The 14,417-nt window shown below is 41.5% G+C and overlaps 1 protein-coding gene across 1 annotated transcript in view; it reads right to left on the bottom strand.

Moving 5' to 3' along the window:
• HYDIN (HYDIN axonemal central pair apparatus protein) overlaps positions 1–14,417 on the bottom strand; it is a 6,673,197-nt gene that overhangs the window by 362,744 nt on the left and 6,296,036 nt on the right. The window contains exon 81 of the mRNA XM_044079523.1: positions 4,962–5,125. Coding sequence (XP_043935458.1) covers positions 4,962–5,125 — 164 coding nt within the window. The remainder of the gene's footprint in view (positions 1–4,961; positions 5,126–14,417) is intronic.

The raw sequence follows: 14,417 nt of genomic DNA, 5'->3' as shown, positions 1-14,417 counted from the left end.
ATAGGGAAACACTTGGAATCCAAGACTCCTCAGGTGAGCAGTCACTACTGCCAAACACTTGGTGAACACCCTGGGGCTGTGGTGAGACCAAAGGGCAGTGCACAAAATTGGAAATGACTGACTCCCAGGCTGAAGCGCAGATACCTCCTGGACGCCTGATGTATCGGTATGTGATAATAGGCGTCCTTGAGGTCTATGGAGCACATCCAAACATCCTTCTCCAACAATGGGAGAATGGATTGTAACGTGACCATTCGGAATTTGGATTTCGTGACGGATTGGTTCAGTCTGCTGAGATCCAATATTGGTCTCAGGTCCCCTGTCTTTTGGCACTAAAAGAACCTGGAGTAATTTCCGGATCCGATCTGGTCTGTGGGGACCGGTTGGATGACTGCTTTTTCTAGCAGCTATAAACCTTCTGGGGCTGCAATTTCCCTTTCACTGGATGGTGGGTCCGGGATTTTTGGATGGTGGGGGTGAACATGTGAATGGGATGGTGTAACCTCCGGCAATGATCCGTTCCACCCATCTGTCCTGAGTGATTGACTCCCAGGCTTTTAGGTGCTTGGCAAATCGGCACCCGACTGGCTCCGGAGCAGCACAGCCGGGCAATCCCTCATGATGTGTGGGAGGCTGTAGAGCCACGAAAGGACTCGCGGTCTCCAGAATTGCGGGGCCCTCTGCCGCCTCTGGGACGGCGTCTCCCAGAAAAATTTCCCCGTCCTCTGCCTCTGGAAGGGGAATCTTCCTGCTGTTGAGGAAAAACTTACGTGATTTACGGAACCACATCTTCCCCCTCCTTTAGCCTTGGGATAAGGCCGAAGGGAGTGGAATAACGGGCACCTACGGCAGATAAAGTTTTTCCCTCTTGCTCACAGCGGGTAAGGGTGTCTTTAACCTTAGGTCCAAACAGAGAGGACCCATCAAAGGGAGCGCCGAAGGAAGACTTGAAGGCCTCCGAACTGACACAAGCGGAGCCAGGCTTGTCTCCGTAGAGCCACGCCTGTGCCTGCCGCTCTACCCGCCCCTTCGGCCGCATAGGAAATGAGCCTCATGGACGAGTTAGAAATTGACGTAAGGATAGCCAACTGAGAGCTAACCGACTGGGCTAGCTGCTCAGGTAGGTTACCCGAGAGGGAATCTGACAGCTCCTTGACCAGATCCCTCTGAAGCCTGGTAAAATGTGCCAAATAATTCAGAGACCTTAAAGTAAAGGCCGCTGAAGTCAGGGTGCACTTCCCGTACCTGTCCATGCTCCTAGACTCCTTATTAGGAGGATGGACGGACGTTGAAGCCTCTGCCACGTCCTGTTGTGTAGCAGATGCCACCACCATGGCATCTACAGCCACGCCTTTAGTGAGGAATTCCTTCTCGGGTGGGGCAGACAAAAATTTATTAGGACGAGAAGGGACTGGTTCCACGGTATCTGGATGTTCCCACGCCCTTCGACAAACTAAATCCAGGAGCTCGTCGAAGGGTGGAGACACCCAGGAGGCGGAGGGCTGAGCCCCAAAGGCCTTGAGGAGCACTGACTCATCAGCAGAGGGGGGTTTGGATATCCAGCCGCCTCGTTGTTTGAGGATCTCTAAGATGTCTGCAAATGAGACATCATCCGAGGACGACTTCGGGGACCCCTCCGCATCATCAAGATCAGTGTCCAATGTAATAGACTCGGGGGAGTCCACGTGCTTCCTCTTGCACGATCTCTTCCTTGGGGGTTCCTCTGAAGACAACTCTGAAGAACCCTCAGGAGGAGGGGAACCCCAATGGGGTAACCTCAGGCCCAGGGCTCCGCTGCCTACGGACAGGGGAACTGCCAAAGACCCAGTCTCCACGCCCAGGAAGGTGCCGGTAAAGCCGGAGAGATGGCCGAAGACTTGGCCAAGGCACTCCTCATAGCTCTGAAAGCCGGACCCCCAGAATCCTGGGAGTGTCCGGTCCCGAGCCATGATAGCCGACGGAAGTCCCGCGGCGGAAGCACCGAGAGGGAGGCTCGGAACCGATAGCATAGGTCCCGAAACATCACCCCCGGGTCCAGCCGAAGAAGTCCGTGTACCAAACTCGGACCCGAAGGCCCGGGTTGGAGTAAGGGTCGGAGCCGACCCTAAAATCTCCACCGGCTCCAACAGCACCTGCTCCGACGGAGCCGAAGCGGTCGGAGGAGGAATAGCAATGGGATGGGCATGGGCTATCGGCTCCGAAGCCAACTGGGTCGGAGCCGAAACAAATTTTTGAAAGACTGGGGACTGGAACAGTCTTTGGAGCACCCTGTCTATATCCGAATCCGACATCCTCGATGACCGAGAGGATACTGAACGGGTTCGAGATGGCCTCTCCAACGGCCCCAAAGGGCTAGGGGACCGGCTCCGAGGCGACCCGATGACTATCGGCGCCGAAGGAATACCCACACTAGTTTCCATCGGTGCCGAGGAGGACTTCGGCGCCGAGGAGGAAGTGTCTGAGCGGGCAACCTTTGTCGGCTCCGAGACCAGTGGAGCCGACGAAGGTGACCCGCCTCGATGCCCCAGCCATCGGCTCCGAAGCCAGAGGAGTCGAGACTGGTGGCATCGAGGCAGACCGTTCCGCCCTCGGCTCCGAAGTCCTTGGAGCCGAAGGAGAAGCCTGCCTATGCCTTTTGGCGGTCGGATCCGACGGACTGGTCGGAGCCGACGCCCTTTCCTTTTTAGCTGGAGAAGGAGAGGATGCCAAAGCTTCTTCAAAGGAAGGTTTTATTAAACCCTTAAGAATGAGTTTATTTTTCCTCTCCTGGAGGACCCTTGAGGAAAAAGCATGACACACACTGCATGACTCTTGTAAATGTTTTGCACCCAAACAATACACACAGAGAGAGTGATCGTCTGTGATAGACATCTTGAAATTACATTTGGTGCATTTTTTAAAGCCCGAAGGCCTAGGATTCTGAGACATTATAGCCAAAAAACAGTAATCCCTGACAGAAAAACAACACTATCCAGTTGACTTTCTGATTTACTGACACTACCTAATAATCGGTTTACAGCTGCCGATTAGGTAAAGAATCCGGAACAAATAACTGAAGGGTACTTTGAAACCCTCTAAGGTTTAAGGGGGTTGACTGACCGGGAAGGCCCTAAGATGAATGAGGCCTAAAATCAAACTCAACGCCAATCACACAACAAAGTTTCTCACAAAACTCCAAACACACACAAAAGTGAAGAATAGCCGTTAAAACAGCTTTTTATGACAAGAACAGCAAAATTCTGACAGAAAAAAGTTAGTAAAAATACTACTCAGCTCAGCCAGCTCGAGACCACGTCTTCGCAAGTTAGCGGCAAACGAGATCTGGGGGACTGGTAGTGGTGCATCCTGGGATATAGTAAGCTCAGCCAATAAGAGACTTCGCTCTTTGGCATAAGCGTGCCGAGTCGGAGCCGAAGGATCGGCTCCGAACCCATCAGTCAGAATGTAGGCGAGATAGGATCACATAACATCGGTAATTTTGTGTCTTGTCTGTCTAAAAATTCCTACATGTAAATATCTATTTGTGTTCATCACTATTAGCTTGTTCTTATAATTCTGTATAAAACATTTATTATTGTTATAATTGTAGAGCTTTTCTCCCCGGGCCTCCGCTGTAAATGGACCTGGTCCAGTCGGACTTTCCCGGTAAACAAATGTAAAATAAAAAAAAAAAATAAACAACTACACTAACCCTAACATACATACATACACCACACACACACACACACACACACACACACACACACACAATCTCTCCCTAAATGTACCTCCATTACCTTTGTCAGCAAACAAAAGAATCAGCTAAACTGGCATTCCCTTAATCTGTCATTCATACAACCTAACAGGAGTGGTGTTGGCATAATGGTTAAGGTCTTTACCTCGCATATACCAAGTAAAGGGTTTGAGTCTGATTACTGGCTAGGCTTGTAATTGTCTGCAGAATGATGGCCTAATATTTACCTATGAATTTAACATGCACTACATTTTGTCTACCAAAGCATATGTGTGTGTGTGTGTGTGTGTGTGTGTGTGTGTGTGTGTGTGTGTGTGTGTGTGTGTGTGTGTGTGTGTGTATACTTTAAAATATTAAAGAAACAAAAAATGCAATATCAAAAGACTGAAACTGAAAACATCAAAAAAAATATGTGGGGGGGGGGGCAAGCCCTTCCACATCTCCTCCACCCCCTACTAATTATATATACCAACCCTGATATCACACAGCAGTGGGGAAAGGCAAGGTCCCACTCCCAGCTGTACCAAGAACTCTCATGAATTAATGCCAGCATTCTGCAATCATATCTCTTCTGACAGCATTACAGATGTTCAGTATTATGCACATTTAACTATATGGAACGTTTATATATTTCTTCCATTTTGTTGGCCATCTAGCTCTCACTGTCCCTTCTTCAGGAGAGAACTAGAGTGGCAGTCAGTATTCATACTGACTAGGAGAGTTGTGATCACGGCAATGGAGATATTCCCCATGTTCTCAGCAAGTGACAAGGATTCTTTCACATTCTTTGGAAATGCTACCAAAACAGGAAGCTAGAACCTTAGTTTAACATCTTATGCAACTGATAGCACTTTAAGAGATGAGCAATTTTTCAAGATAACGCTTGCCATGTCAGTACTGATACATTAATTCAAATGGCTATTGTTGGGATAGATGTCACAGCCTTCTAAGTTTAAATTATCAAATACATTTGCACATCCTGCCAAGTTACTGAAACTAAAGGAAGCACAGGAATTACAAAAAATAAATAGTACACAGAAAGTATATCAGGAAATTACTGTGGAGTCCATCCTGTCTGTAAATGTTTGCAGATTCTCTAACAGTATTGATGCTGCAACTCTCATTTCATTCCTTCATTTCTTATTCTCTGACATCTCTTTCCTAAAAATCCTTTTTTCAAGTTTCCTGTTAGTATATCAGAAATATTTTTAAAGTTGTGAGGACTAACCTTTGTGGTCTCTGTAGCCAGTTTGTTACTGAGAGAAGTTCAGTGTAGGATGTCTTACAGGGAACTTCTCGATTGACAGTTCCTGATGCTTTGGGTGGTTCAGAATTTCCTTGCAAGACATACAACAGACCTGTACCATCCGGAAGAGGAAAGAAAACTGAACCCTAAAATAGAAAAACAGTGCAGGCTTTAATTAGTCATTGTTAACTGGGAGTTTTCAGTTAGGCAGAGTGAGCTTACAGAATGTCTAACTAAGGAGAAGTCTAATTACTACAGAAGATTTACATGAACCTCAAATTCAAGTATAAATAAACAGATTAGTGTATCATAATAAACACAGAAAACAAATGCAGAAAAAATGAGAGTACTAGCAGGCTAACTGAATCTACTTCTGTAAATGTACAGTTGCACAAGATACCTACTCTAACAATTGATCTTGGAGAACAGAGTATGGCACTAGAAATTCATAATGCTTGGGTTTACTCATGTTAATAGTTTCCCAAGATCCTACAATTTTTTTTCACCGACTGCTGTGCTCTTTGTGAGGAACATCAGCTACAATCCACACTTTCATTAACTTCATCCTAGTCCACTGGAAGTCAGTCTAATTATTTTAGCAGGACCACTCACTCACTTTTCAGCCTCATCCTAGCAACTAAAATTGTCCTACCAAGCATTCAGTTATAATACTTCTCCCTAAAGTATCTCACCTCCCCTTGGTTAATGATTATAGGCTCATAGCAAATGTTTGTCCACAGACAATAATCCTTGAGACACTAATATATGATCAAATCTTGGCATAAATTACCAAATGTGAGTTATTTATCATTTAATGACTGGTCATTAACATTCAAAAACGAGCATGCTGATTGGTCAGCCCAACCAGCGTGCCCATTGTAAATCGAATATATACCAATGGAAACATTACTGTATGCTATAACTTTTTAAGTTTTCTTCTCCAATAAAAACAATAATAATAAAATTAGACATCTGGAGGTACGAGCAAGAAAGTAAGGAGAAAATACTAGGAAAATCATCAATGTTATTCAAAACTAAAGAAAATTACATGCTTTTCCTTGTATTTTCTCCATCCTGTCTCCCTCATACCGCTAAAGTGCCCAGATTTTGACCTTATTTAAAAAAGAACAACGGAGATCTTCCTTTCCAAAGCAATGATGTACCGCTTAAGCTTGAGAATGTAAGCCCCATATGCATGTGTAGTACATAAAAAAAAAAAAGCAGTAGGATATCCAAGGAAAGCGCAACACCACCACAGAGTTGTCATACAAAAGGCATTATTTAAGAAAAGTATGTAATTTTTTTCTTAAATAATGTCATTGTATAATAGCAATAACCGATGACGTGGGTGTGGTATATTGAAGCTTTATCCATGGTTGGCTTTGTTTATTCACTCGGGCATTGCCCTCATGATTAACCAAACCAACCATGGGCAAATCTTCAATATAACACACCCATGTTGTTGGTTATTGCTATAACAGACAACACAGCTTCAGACCCAAATACAGTCCAATCACTGCCTTATTCAAACTAACTGACCATATGTATTGCAAAATAGAAAAAGATCAAGTGACAGGAGCAATATTTTTAAACAGTAAATGTACATTTCAAAATGCATTTCACTGTTTGCTTGTGAACAAACAAAAAGGAATTGGTTTTGCTCAAGAAGCATTGCAATCATTTGATAGCTACCTGCCGCATAGAAGTTCTACATTTCACAAATAGCACCTCTGGTACTGCTTGAGTATGTGTATCACAGGGACCTGTACTTGGAACTGCTTTTATCACTTTTTTTATTAATGGCATGTCACAATGCTCACATATAGATTGTGTACTGTACACTAATGACTTAAGTACTACTGAAAGCCCCCCGAAATCCTAATCAACTTTACTGAGATCTAGAAAATTATTTCTCTAAGGGTTTAATTTCTCCAGGGGTTTTGGGTTTCTCATACCATGACAGAAATGCACCCCATTCCTAAGTCATGGTACAAGTAGAGTTCATGAAATTACTACTGTTTCAGTGTTTGATGTTTACTAATGGTGCTTTTCTCAGCACCAGCAATGTACTCAGAATTGCCTCCTTTTGTAATTCATGCAGAGTTACATGTACTGGTAGCATATTTAAGTATGATTATGCATTTTTTTATTAGACCTGTTGTTACTACTACCACTGGAACTGTTTGGCTATCTTTCTTCCACATTGCTTTCATTTCTGCTTGCAAATCCTGGTATTTTATGAGTTTGTATTGCCTTGTATATAAGACACTGTAATCACCGGGTAAAAAAAGTTTCAATGAGCAACTCTACTTTTGTCTTTTTTTTTTTTATAGGCTACTCTATCTGGTTTTCTCGCATCTGTTTTTTGAACTGTTGTAAACTTCATCATTTTCTATAATGCTTTGCAGTTCATGTTTCCAGTCCGTATCAGCTACTTCTATATTGTAGCATACAGGACTTCTGCCATGAGTATATCTCATCTATCAACAAGATGTGCAACTATTTCCAGTTCTGTTTTACAGAACCTGCATTTGTCCATTTCTCTGAAGTCTTCAATCGACTTTGTAAAATAATATAGTCCACTGTCTTGGGATGCCATTTTTTCATCTTTTGGTTTCAGTTCACTTCTCCTTATCTAGAACTGTGTCAAATCTTGGTCAACATGAACTTGTTCCAGATCTCTGTACTTGCCACTATATTTGTGGATTTTTCATTTTTTTTTTCTTCTCATTGGATCCTTTTCCTTGTATTCCTTGTTTTGTTTTTTTTTTGTTTTTTATTTCCATTCCAGCTTTACTCGAAAATGCTTCTGCTAAACTATGCAAAGATGTCATTGTAACCAACTTCTCATGTTTTAAAACTTTCCCTATGTTTGTATCTGATGTGGATATGAATACAGTCCTATGACTTTAGATCTATCTATACATACAGTGTGTTTTGAAGAGGCGTATATAATCTTGGTATACACTGATTTTTGTAAATCGTTTGAAAAGCATGAGACATTTTTCTTGTTTTTGTATCCAACTGATTTAATACTTTTTGGAGTCAATTATCCCAAACCTGCAAGTCAGAACAAGAACAGCAAATTGATTTATAGTATGAACTTTGATGTCAAGGTAGTTTTCACTATTACTTTTAGTCTTCTGAAGTATTTCTTACTGAGCTTTATTCTCATTTGTTCATCTCTTACAGCTGACCCTTCATCATCTTCTTTCGGCTTTTCCTATTTAGGGGTCGCCACAGTAGATCTCCTTGTCCGCTCATGATTGGCAGTGGAGTTTTATGGTGTCGAGCTGCCAGCCCAGCGCCCAACCTTCCACAGAAGGCATACACATGCATGCACTCATGCCTAGGGCCCATTTAGAGTGTCCAGTTGACATACAGCATGTCTTTGGGATGTGGGAGGAAAATGGAGCACCCGGAGGAAACCCACGCGACCACAGGGAGGGCATGCAGAACTCCGCACAGAAGGCACCCCAGCCAAGGATCAAACCAGAGAACCTCTTGCTGTGAGGTGGCAACGCTAACCGCTGCACCACCGCGGCCACCCACTGCTGACCCTTCATCTACTCTTGAATATTTATACCCTTCCTTCTGTTGTTCAAGTTCCTTTATATCACATTCCTGCCCCGTGCTGATGTTTTCTTGGTGCACCAGCTTTCCTTTTTTTAAATGCTGCTTTTACACATTATACTTATAGTTGTTTAAGTAAACCTACCATAACAGTTAATGTTCAGATGATCACTGCTGCAGTAACCTAAGCTATATGGGTTATATCCTTCCAAGGATATAACAGCCAGCTAGCTTCCAAAGTTTCAAGGCAACTTCCATGCACCCAAAACATTAGCTGCTCAAGCTGAGCAGAATAAAGTCAGATTTAGGTGCCAAGCCCTTCAGAACTTTCATGCCAACAGACAGAGAGAGGCTAAAGCCCTGAGATGAGTAATGTTAGTAAAATAATACTGAGTGTTCACACCCTGGCATAAAAACATACAAAAATAAGGGGAACAGAGGGAGGGAGGGCGCTGCTACTGCAGCAGTGATCTTTTGAACATCTACATTTATGGTAAGTTTATTTACACAGCTAGACAGTGTTCTTCACATGGACCACTGCTGAAGTATCACAAGCTATATAGGTAGATTACCATCACTTAACATGACAGGCAGGAAGAAGGATGTGGGTAAAAGAGCTCCTGGAGAATGACCGTAGCAAAGCCTGCCCTAGACTTAGAAAATGAATCTTGTTTACAGTGCTTTGTAGAACTATGTGCAGAGGACCAAGTTGCTACTAATAGAATCCAAGCCTTTCCAAAAAGTTACAGATGAAGTCAAGGCCCTGTTAGAATAAGCCTTTACTCTGCCTGGAATAGATCTGTTGAGGTGGGTATAACAAATGGAAATAGGATGCGACAACCATTTGGAAATGGTCTGCTTTGACTCTGGTTGTCCTTTTTACTTGCCTTTACAAGCATGAACAACTGATCAGAACAAAGCCCTCCAGTTGTCTTTGAATATCCAAGATAAGGAGTATCCTTTCTCCATTATTTTTAGGTTCTTGAAAGAAGAAAGGGAGATAGATAGCTTGGTTTAAAGTAAACTCAGAAACCACTTTAGGCATAAATGAAGGAATATTTCTTAGAGAAAACCTGTCTTTCTAGAAAATTAGATTGGGTTGACCCACCTTAACTCTGATACTTATTGCTCTGATCTCTGCAAGAAGAGTAAGACTGTTTTCCATGTCAAGAACCTCAAGTCAGCCTGATAAGCTGGTTCAAATGGAGATTGAGTTAATTATTCGAACAACAAATTAAATTCCCAAGAAGGAGCCAACTGTATTCCAGGAGGCTTTGTATGCAACACCTCTTTCCAAAACATTTTCACATCAGACTGCATTGAAAGAGGGAGATCCATTGGAAGACATGCTGAAATGGCCAACAAAGGAACCTTTATTTGGGAGTAATTAACATCAATAACAAAGCAGAACCAGAGAAACTTTAGCCCTGAATGGGTATCGGTTCTTTTCCGAACACAAAATAAAAAACCTTTTCCAGTTATTAAATGATTTTCTAGTTGTAGAATGTATTGCCTCCTTGAAAACCTGCTGCATGTTGTCAAAAAAGGTTCCTAAAAGGTATTAAGATTCTGTCATCCAGGCAGTCAGTCATAGTTGTTATGGCTGGAATGTATCAAATACTTCTGGTCTTGTGTGAGTAGATCCAGTCTGTGAATAGCTTGTTGTAATTGCTTCTGGCCATACCAAAAGAAGGGAGAACCCACAGAAGGGAGTCATCACAAAGGTAGTTGGAGATTCCTTCTGAATCTTAAAAATTATACTGGATAATACTGGGAAAGGTGGAAAAGAATACAGAAAATTTTCAGTCCAAGGAAAAGAAAAAGATCAGTCTTCCAGGACTGCAAGAGTGGAAACCTACAGCATAATTTCAATAACTGCTAGTTGAGAGAGGTGGTAAAAAGATGTATTTGAGGTGTTCCCCACAGTAGGATCAAATCTTGGAAGTCCCCTTAAAACAATTTCCATTAGTGAGGGTCTGACCTGCTTGTCTGACACATGTTTGCTCTGCATGTAGGATGCATATACAGTGAGATTGTGGTGCAAAGCTATATTCCAGACTACTATGGCTAGATTGCAGAAAGTTAAATAACTGTTTTCCCCTTGCTTATGCACCATATTATTATTTCTGTAAATACTTTTAAAGAGCTAGGGACCAAATAAAATGAATAAGAGTTGAGAACATTTATAAATGTCAGTTCTCTCTCATATGTTATGTGATTTGGTCAATTTTTTTCTATATGTTATGTGATTTGGTCAATTTATTTCTGTTCCAAGGATGTTTAACTTTTATCCCCAAAAAACTGTTCCTCAAGCAAAGTCTGAGATGTCTGCAGTGACTGAATGTGCTGAAGCTGGGAGGGAGAATGGGACAACTGGACTTTTGAAAAATATGGCATCACCAGCAAAAAGAATCTCCCTATTGACAACCCCCAGGTCCTGGAAACTGAACAATCAAGGGATGTAGCTGCTGGGGACATTCAGATTACAGGTATCAATGGATGTTTATCATGCAAACATAGCTGGCGTTAGGCATATGCCATCTAGGCGGCCACCTAGGGTGCCGTTCTAGCAGGGGCGCTTTTCCAGTATTTATCTGGTGTAGGTATACTAGGATTGGGGCACCGGGTAGTGTGGTAGGGGGCACCATGGAGCCCTTTTGCCTAGGGCACCAGTTGACCTTAGTCCGCTCCTGCATGCAAATGAAGCAAAAGGTATAATGAGAATCAATGATGCCATAAGACCCAGAATCCTGAGGAATTCCTTACCCAAGAAAGTAATCTAGGTGGAATATCTCTGGAATAGATCTGGATAACAGATCTACTTTTTCCTGAGGAAGAAAAGGTCTGAACTGAGGTATCCCAGAGACATCACAGGAAAACAGTTCTATGAAAATTAGTCAAACAAGACATATGTATATTCTTCTGGAATCCCAGTAGGAGATCCCTTACTCAAGTTAGAGATTCCTGACACCTTGAAAACAGTCTGCAAATAAAGGTAAATTCCCTAAATCAGGCAAAATATGAATACCCTGCAGTTTGCAGTAGGCTATCAAAGGAGCTGGGCACTTTGTGAATACCATTATAAGCAGTGGATAGACCAAACCATAATGCAGATAAATGATAGTGTTGCACAGAAACCCCCTGGAAATGTAAATATGGATCTAAAACAGTGATGGGGTACATCTTCTAAATCTAAGATTACCAGAAAAATGAAATGGAAAATAGGGGATACAAAATGAGAAGGGACAGCATTTAAAACTTGGAATCAGGAGCATTTTTTTAAATAAAACACTTCCCCTAAAGCTTTTAACATTTCCTGAGAACCAATGAAGCCAAAGGAGGGAAAAGAAGTATTAAGTCTGGCAAGTGTGTGTGTGTGTGTGTGTGTGTGTGTGTGTGTGGGGGGGGGTACTCTTTTAATTAAAGGGGGGTAAACAAACCATATTGACATATTTTTAGTTACAAACATTATGCATCACATATAACCTTTTATACAATCCTTGTCAACTGAAGATTACATATAGCTCATTCAATTTCTGCCTTCCCTTAAACTCATTTGTCCTCCAAAACATTTTCCTGCAGGTATTATTCCAACATTTCCCATTTTATGTAATCTGCTTCTACCCTTTTCTAAAGCTCTAACTTCCAGTTCTTTTATCTCTGTTGTTATTTATATTCAGTGCATCTAATGCAGTTGGCCTAACTTTGTTCTTTCTTATGATTCTGCTAATGCCACTTCCAGGGCTGCTGCCACTGGAAGTGTTATTTGAAGGTTTACTTGCCTGCATTCTCAAAACCCAGATGATGATAATAAAAATGAAGTTCTGAATTCTTCCTTTGATAGAGAATTAGTTTTGGACCATCTGTTTTAGAGGTCCTTGTTAAGTGTGATGAGAGAGTTATGTCAATTCATGGGATCCCTCATTTTTTCAGACATCCTTCTCTAAGTTTGCCAAGGCATTTAATGCTCCTCCTACTACCTTGTTTTAAAACCAATTAAACTGAGCCAGTAAGCTGCTGCTAAGCAAACATTTAAACATATGGCAGGGAATTTTCAAAAACTACAGGAGCCCTTCAGGACTAGGGAGACTCCAATAACCCCCCCCCCCCCACACACACACACACACACCCTGGCAAACCCTAAATTCATCAAGGTTATTTTTGGCAGGGACTTCTAAGATGGCTGCACACTGAGCAACAGCTTAATTTCATCTCTCCCAGTGTGAAAACAGAAATTCAGAAAAGAAAGCCAGTGAATTTGGCTTTTGGGGTAAAATTCGGTTACTGGCTAGTAACTGCACTGCCTGGATGCCAAAATGAAGAAATTTAGAGAACCTGAAAAGCAAATCAACAAAAAAAGGTGCTGAGAAAACATTGGCTGGGAAGAATCCTGCAGCTGTTCAACAAAAAGCAGTTCACACTCCAGCTTTGGTGCAAGACATATCTTTCAGTAATCTAGAGGAAAAATAAGCCAAATGTGCTTAGAGCTGATTAAAATAAATGAAATACGGAAGGAGTGTACCAACTCAAATAAAGGCTGGAAAAATGGAATAAGATTGTCAGATGAGCTGATAAAACTGAAAAAATCAGAAGTTGAAGTTTAAATGAAGAAAGGGCTAGCTGAGTATGAGATTGCTCAGAAGAGATGTTCCAAAAAATGGTACAACTAGAGGACAGAGCATGTAGGGAAAACATGAAATGTTTTGGTGTAGCAGAGAAACTGGAAGGAGCAAACTGTATTAATTTTATGAAAGTACAAATAAGAAACTGTACTGATATTCCACAGCAGGAGTTGTTAACTGAAAGGGTACACCATGTGTAAGCTCCAAACCTGGTCATGACAAAGCAGCCAAGACCTCTTAAGAGTAAAGATACAATCCTACCAGGAAAAAGAGTTGATGCTGACAAAACTGTGGCAGAAGGACAAAATTCTAAAAGTTGGAGACAGAAAAGTGTTTGTGGAAAATTATTACATACTGTACACTAGGAAGAAAAGGATTAAACTTATTCCACCAATCAGGGAATGTTGAGATGCAGGTGTAATATTCAAGTTACTATATTCAGCTATCTTCAGAATATTTTTTCCTGGAAGATCAAAGTCAATTTCTGATGCAGAACATGCTAAGGTGGAAATACAAAAGTATGTCCAACAAAAAGTGCATTATCAATCAGAAGGGGACTCTACTGCATGTTGTTATGATTATAAAGCTTCCAGAGACACTGCCAGTAAAACCTGTTTTAAAGGAAAATGCGAAAGATAGAGAAAAGCATAGTAGTTGACTGAAAGAACCAGGAGTACTTTGGAAATAAAGCAGAGACTGAAGTTGGGAGATGGAGATAAACAGGAAGAAAATCAGCAACTTGGAAATTAATGAATAAATGTAGGACTACAAAGCATCAATCACATTTGTGAAATATGGCTTAAGAAAATAAAACAGAAATACTGAACATTTTGGACTTTGTTAAACTTGTTGGGGACTCCAATGCATATGCCCTACTTCATGTCTTTAATGTTTGGAAGACATTTAGGAGAGGGAAAGAGGAAAGCAAGAGGTAACTATAAGTAAAAAGGTTTGTTCTTAACAGTATTTTTATAAAACATGACCTATACTGTATGTTATATAGTAAAACAGTTATTTTTACGAGTTATAAGGATACTAAAGTAAATAGGTGCCTGTTTTTCTTCTTTCTTTCTTCTTGTTTAGTTTTAAGAACTATAGGCACTACAATGTAAAAAGAAAAGAAAGCCTGGACAAAAGAATGCTTAAGATAATAGGCTGTAATCTTGGGTTGCCGGAGTGAGGGATGGGTTGTAAAATTATACAGATCAGGGTATAAATAAAACTGATATGCATTTTCTTACTT

The sequence above is a fragment of the Protopterus annectens genome, chromosome 8.part0 (genome assembly GCF_019279795.1).
Source record: "Protopterus annectens isolate FY-2018-M chromosome 8.part0, PAN1.0, whole genome shotgun sequence".
In the NCBI taxonomy this organism is placed as follows: Eukaryota; Metazoa; Chordata; order Ceratodontiformes; family Protopteridae; genus Protopterus; species Protopterus annectens.
Note: the sequence above shows the minus strand (reverse complement) of the source record. Positions and strands in the feature narration are given on the sequence as shown.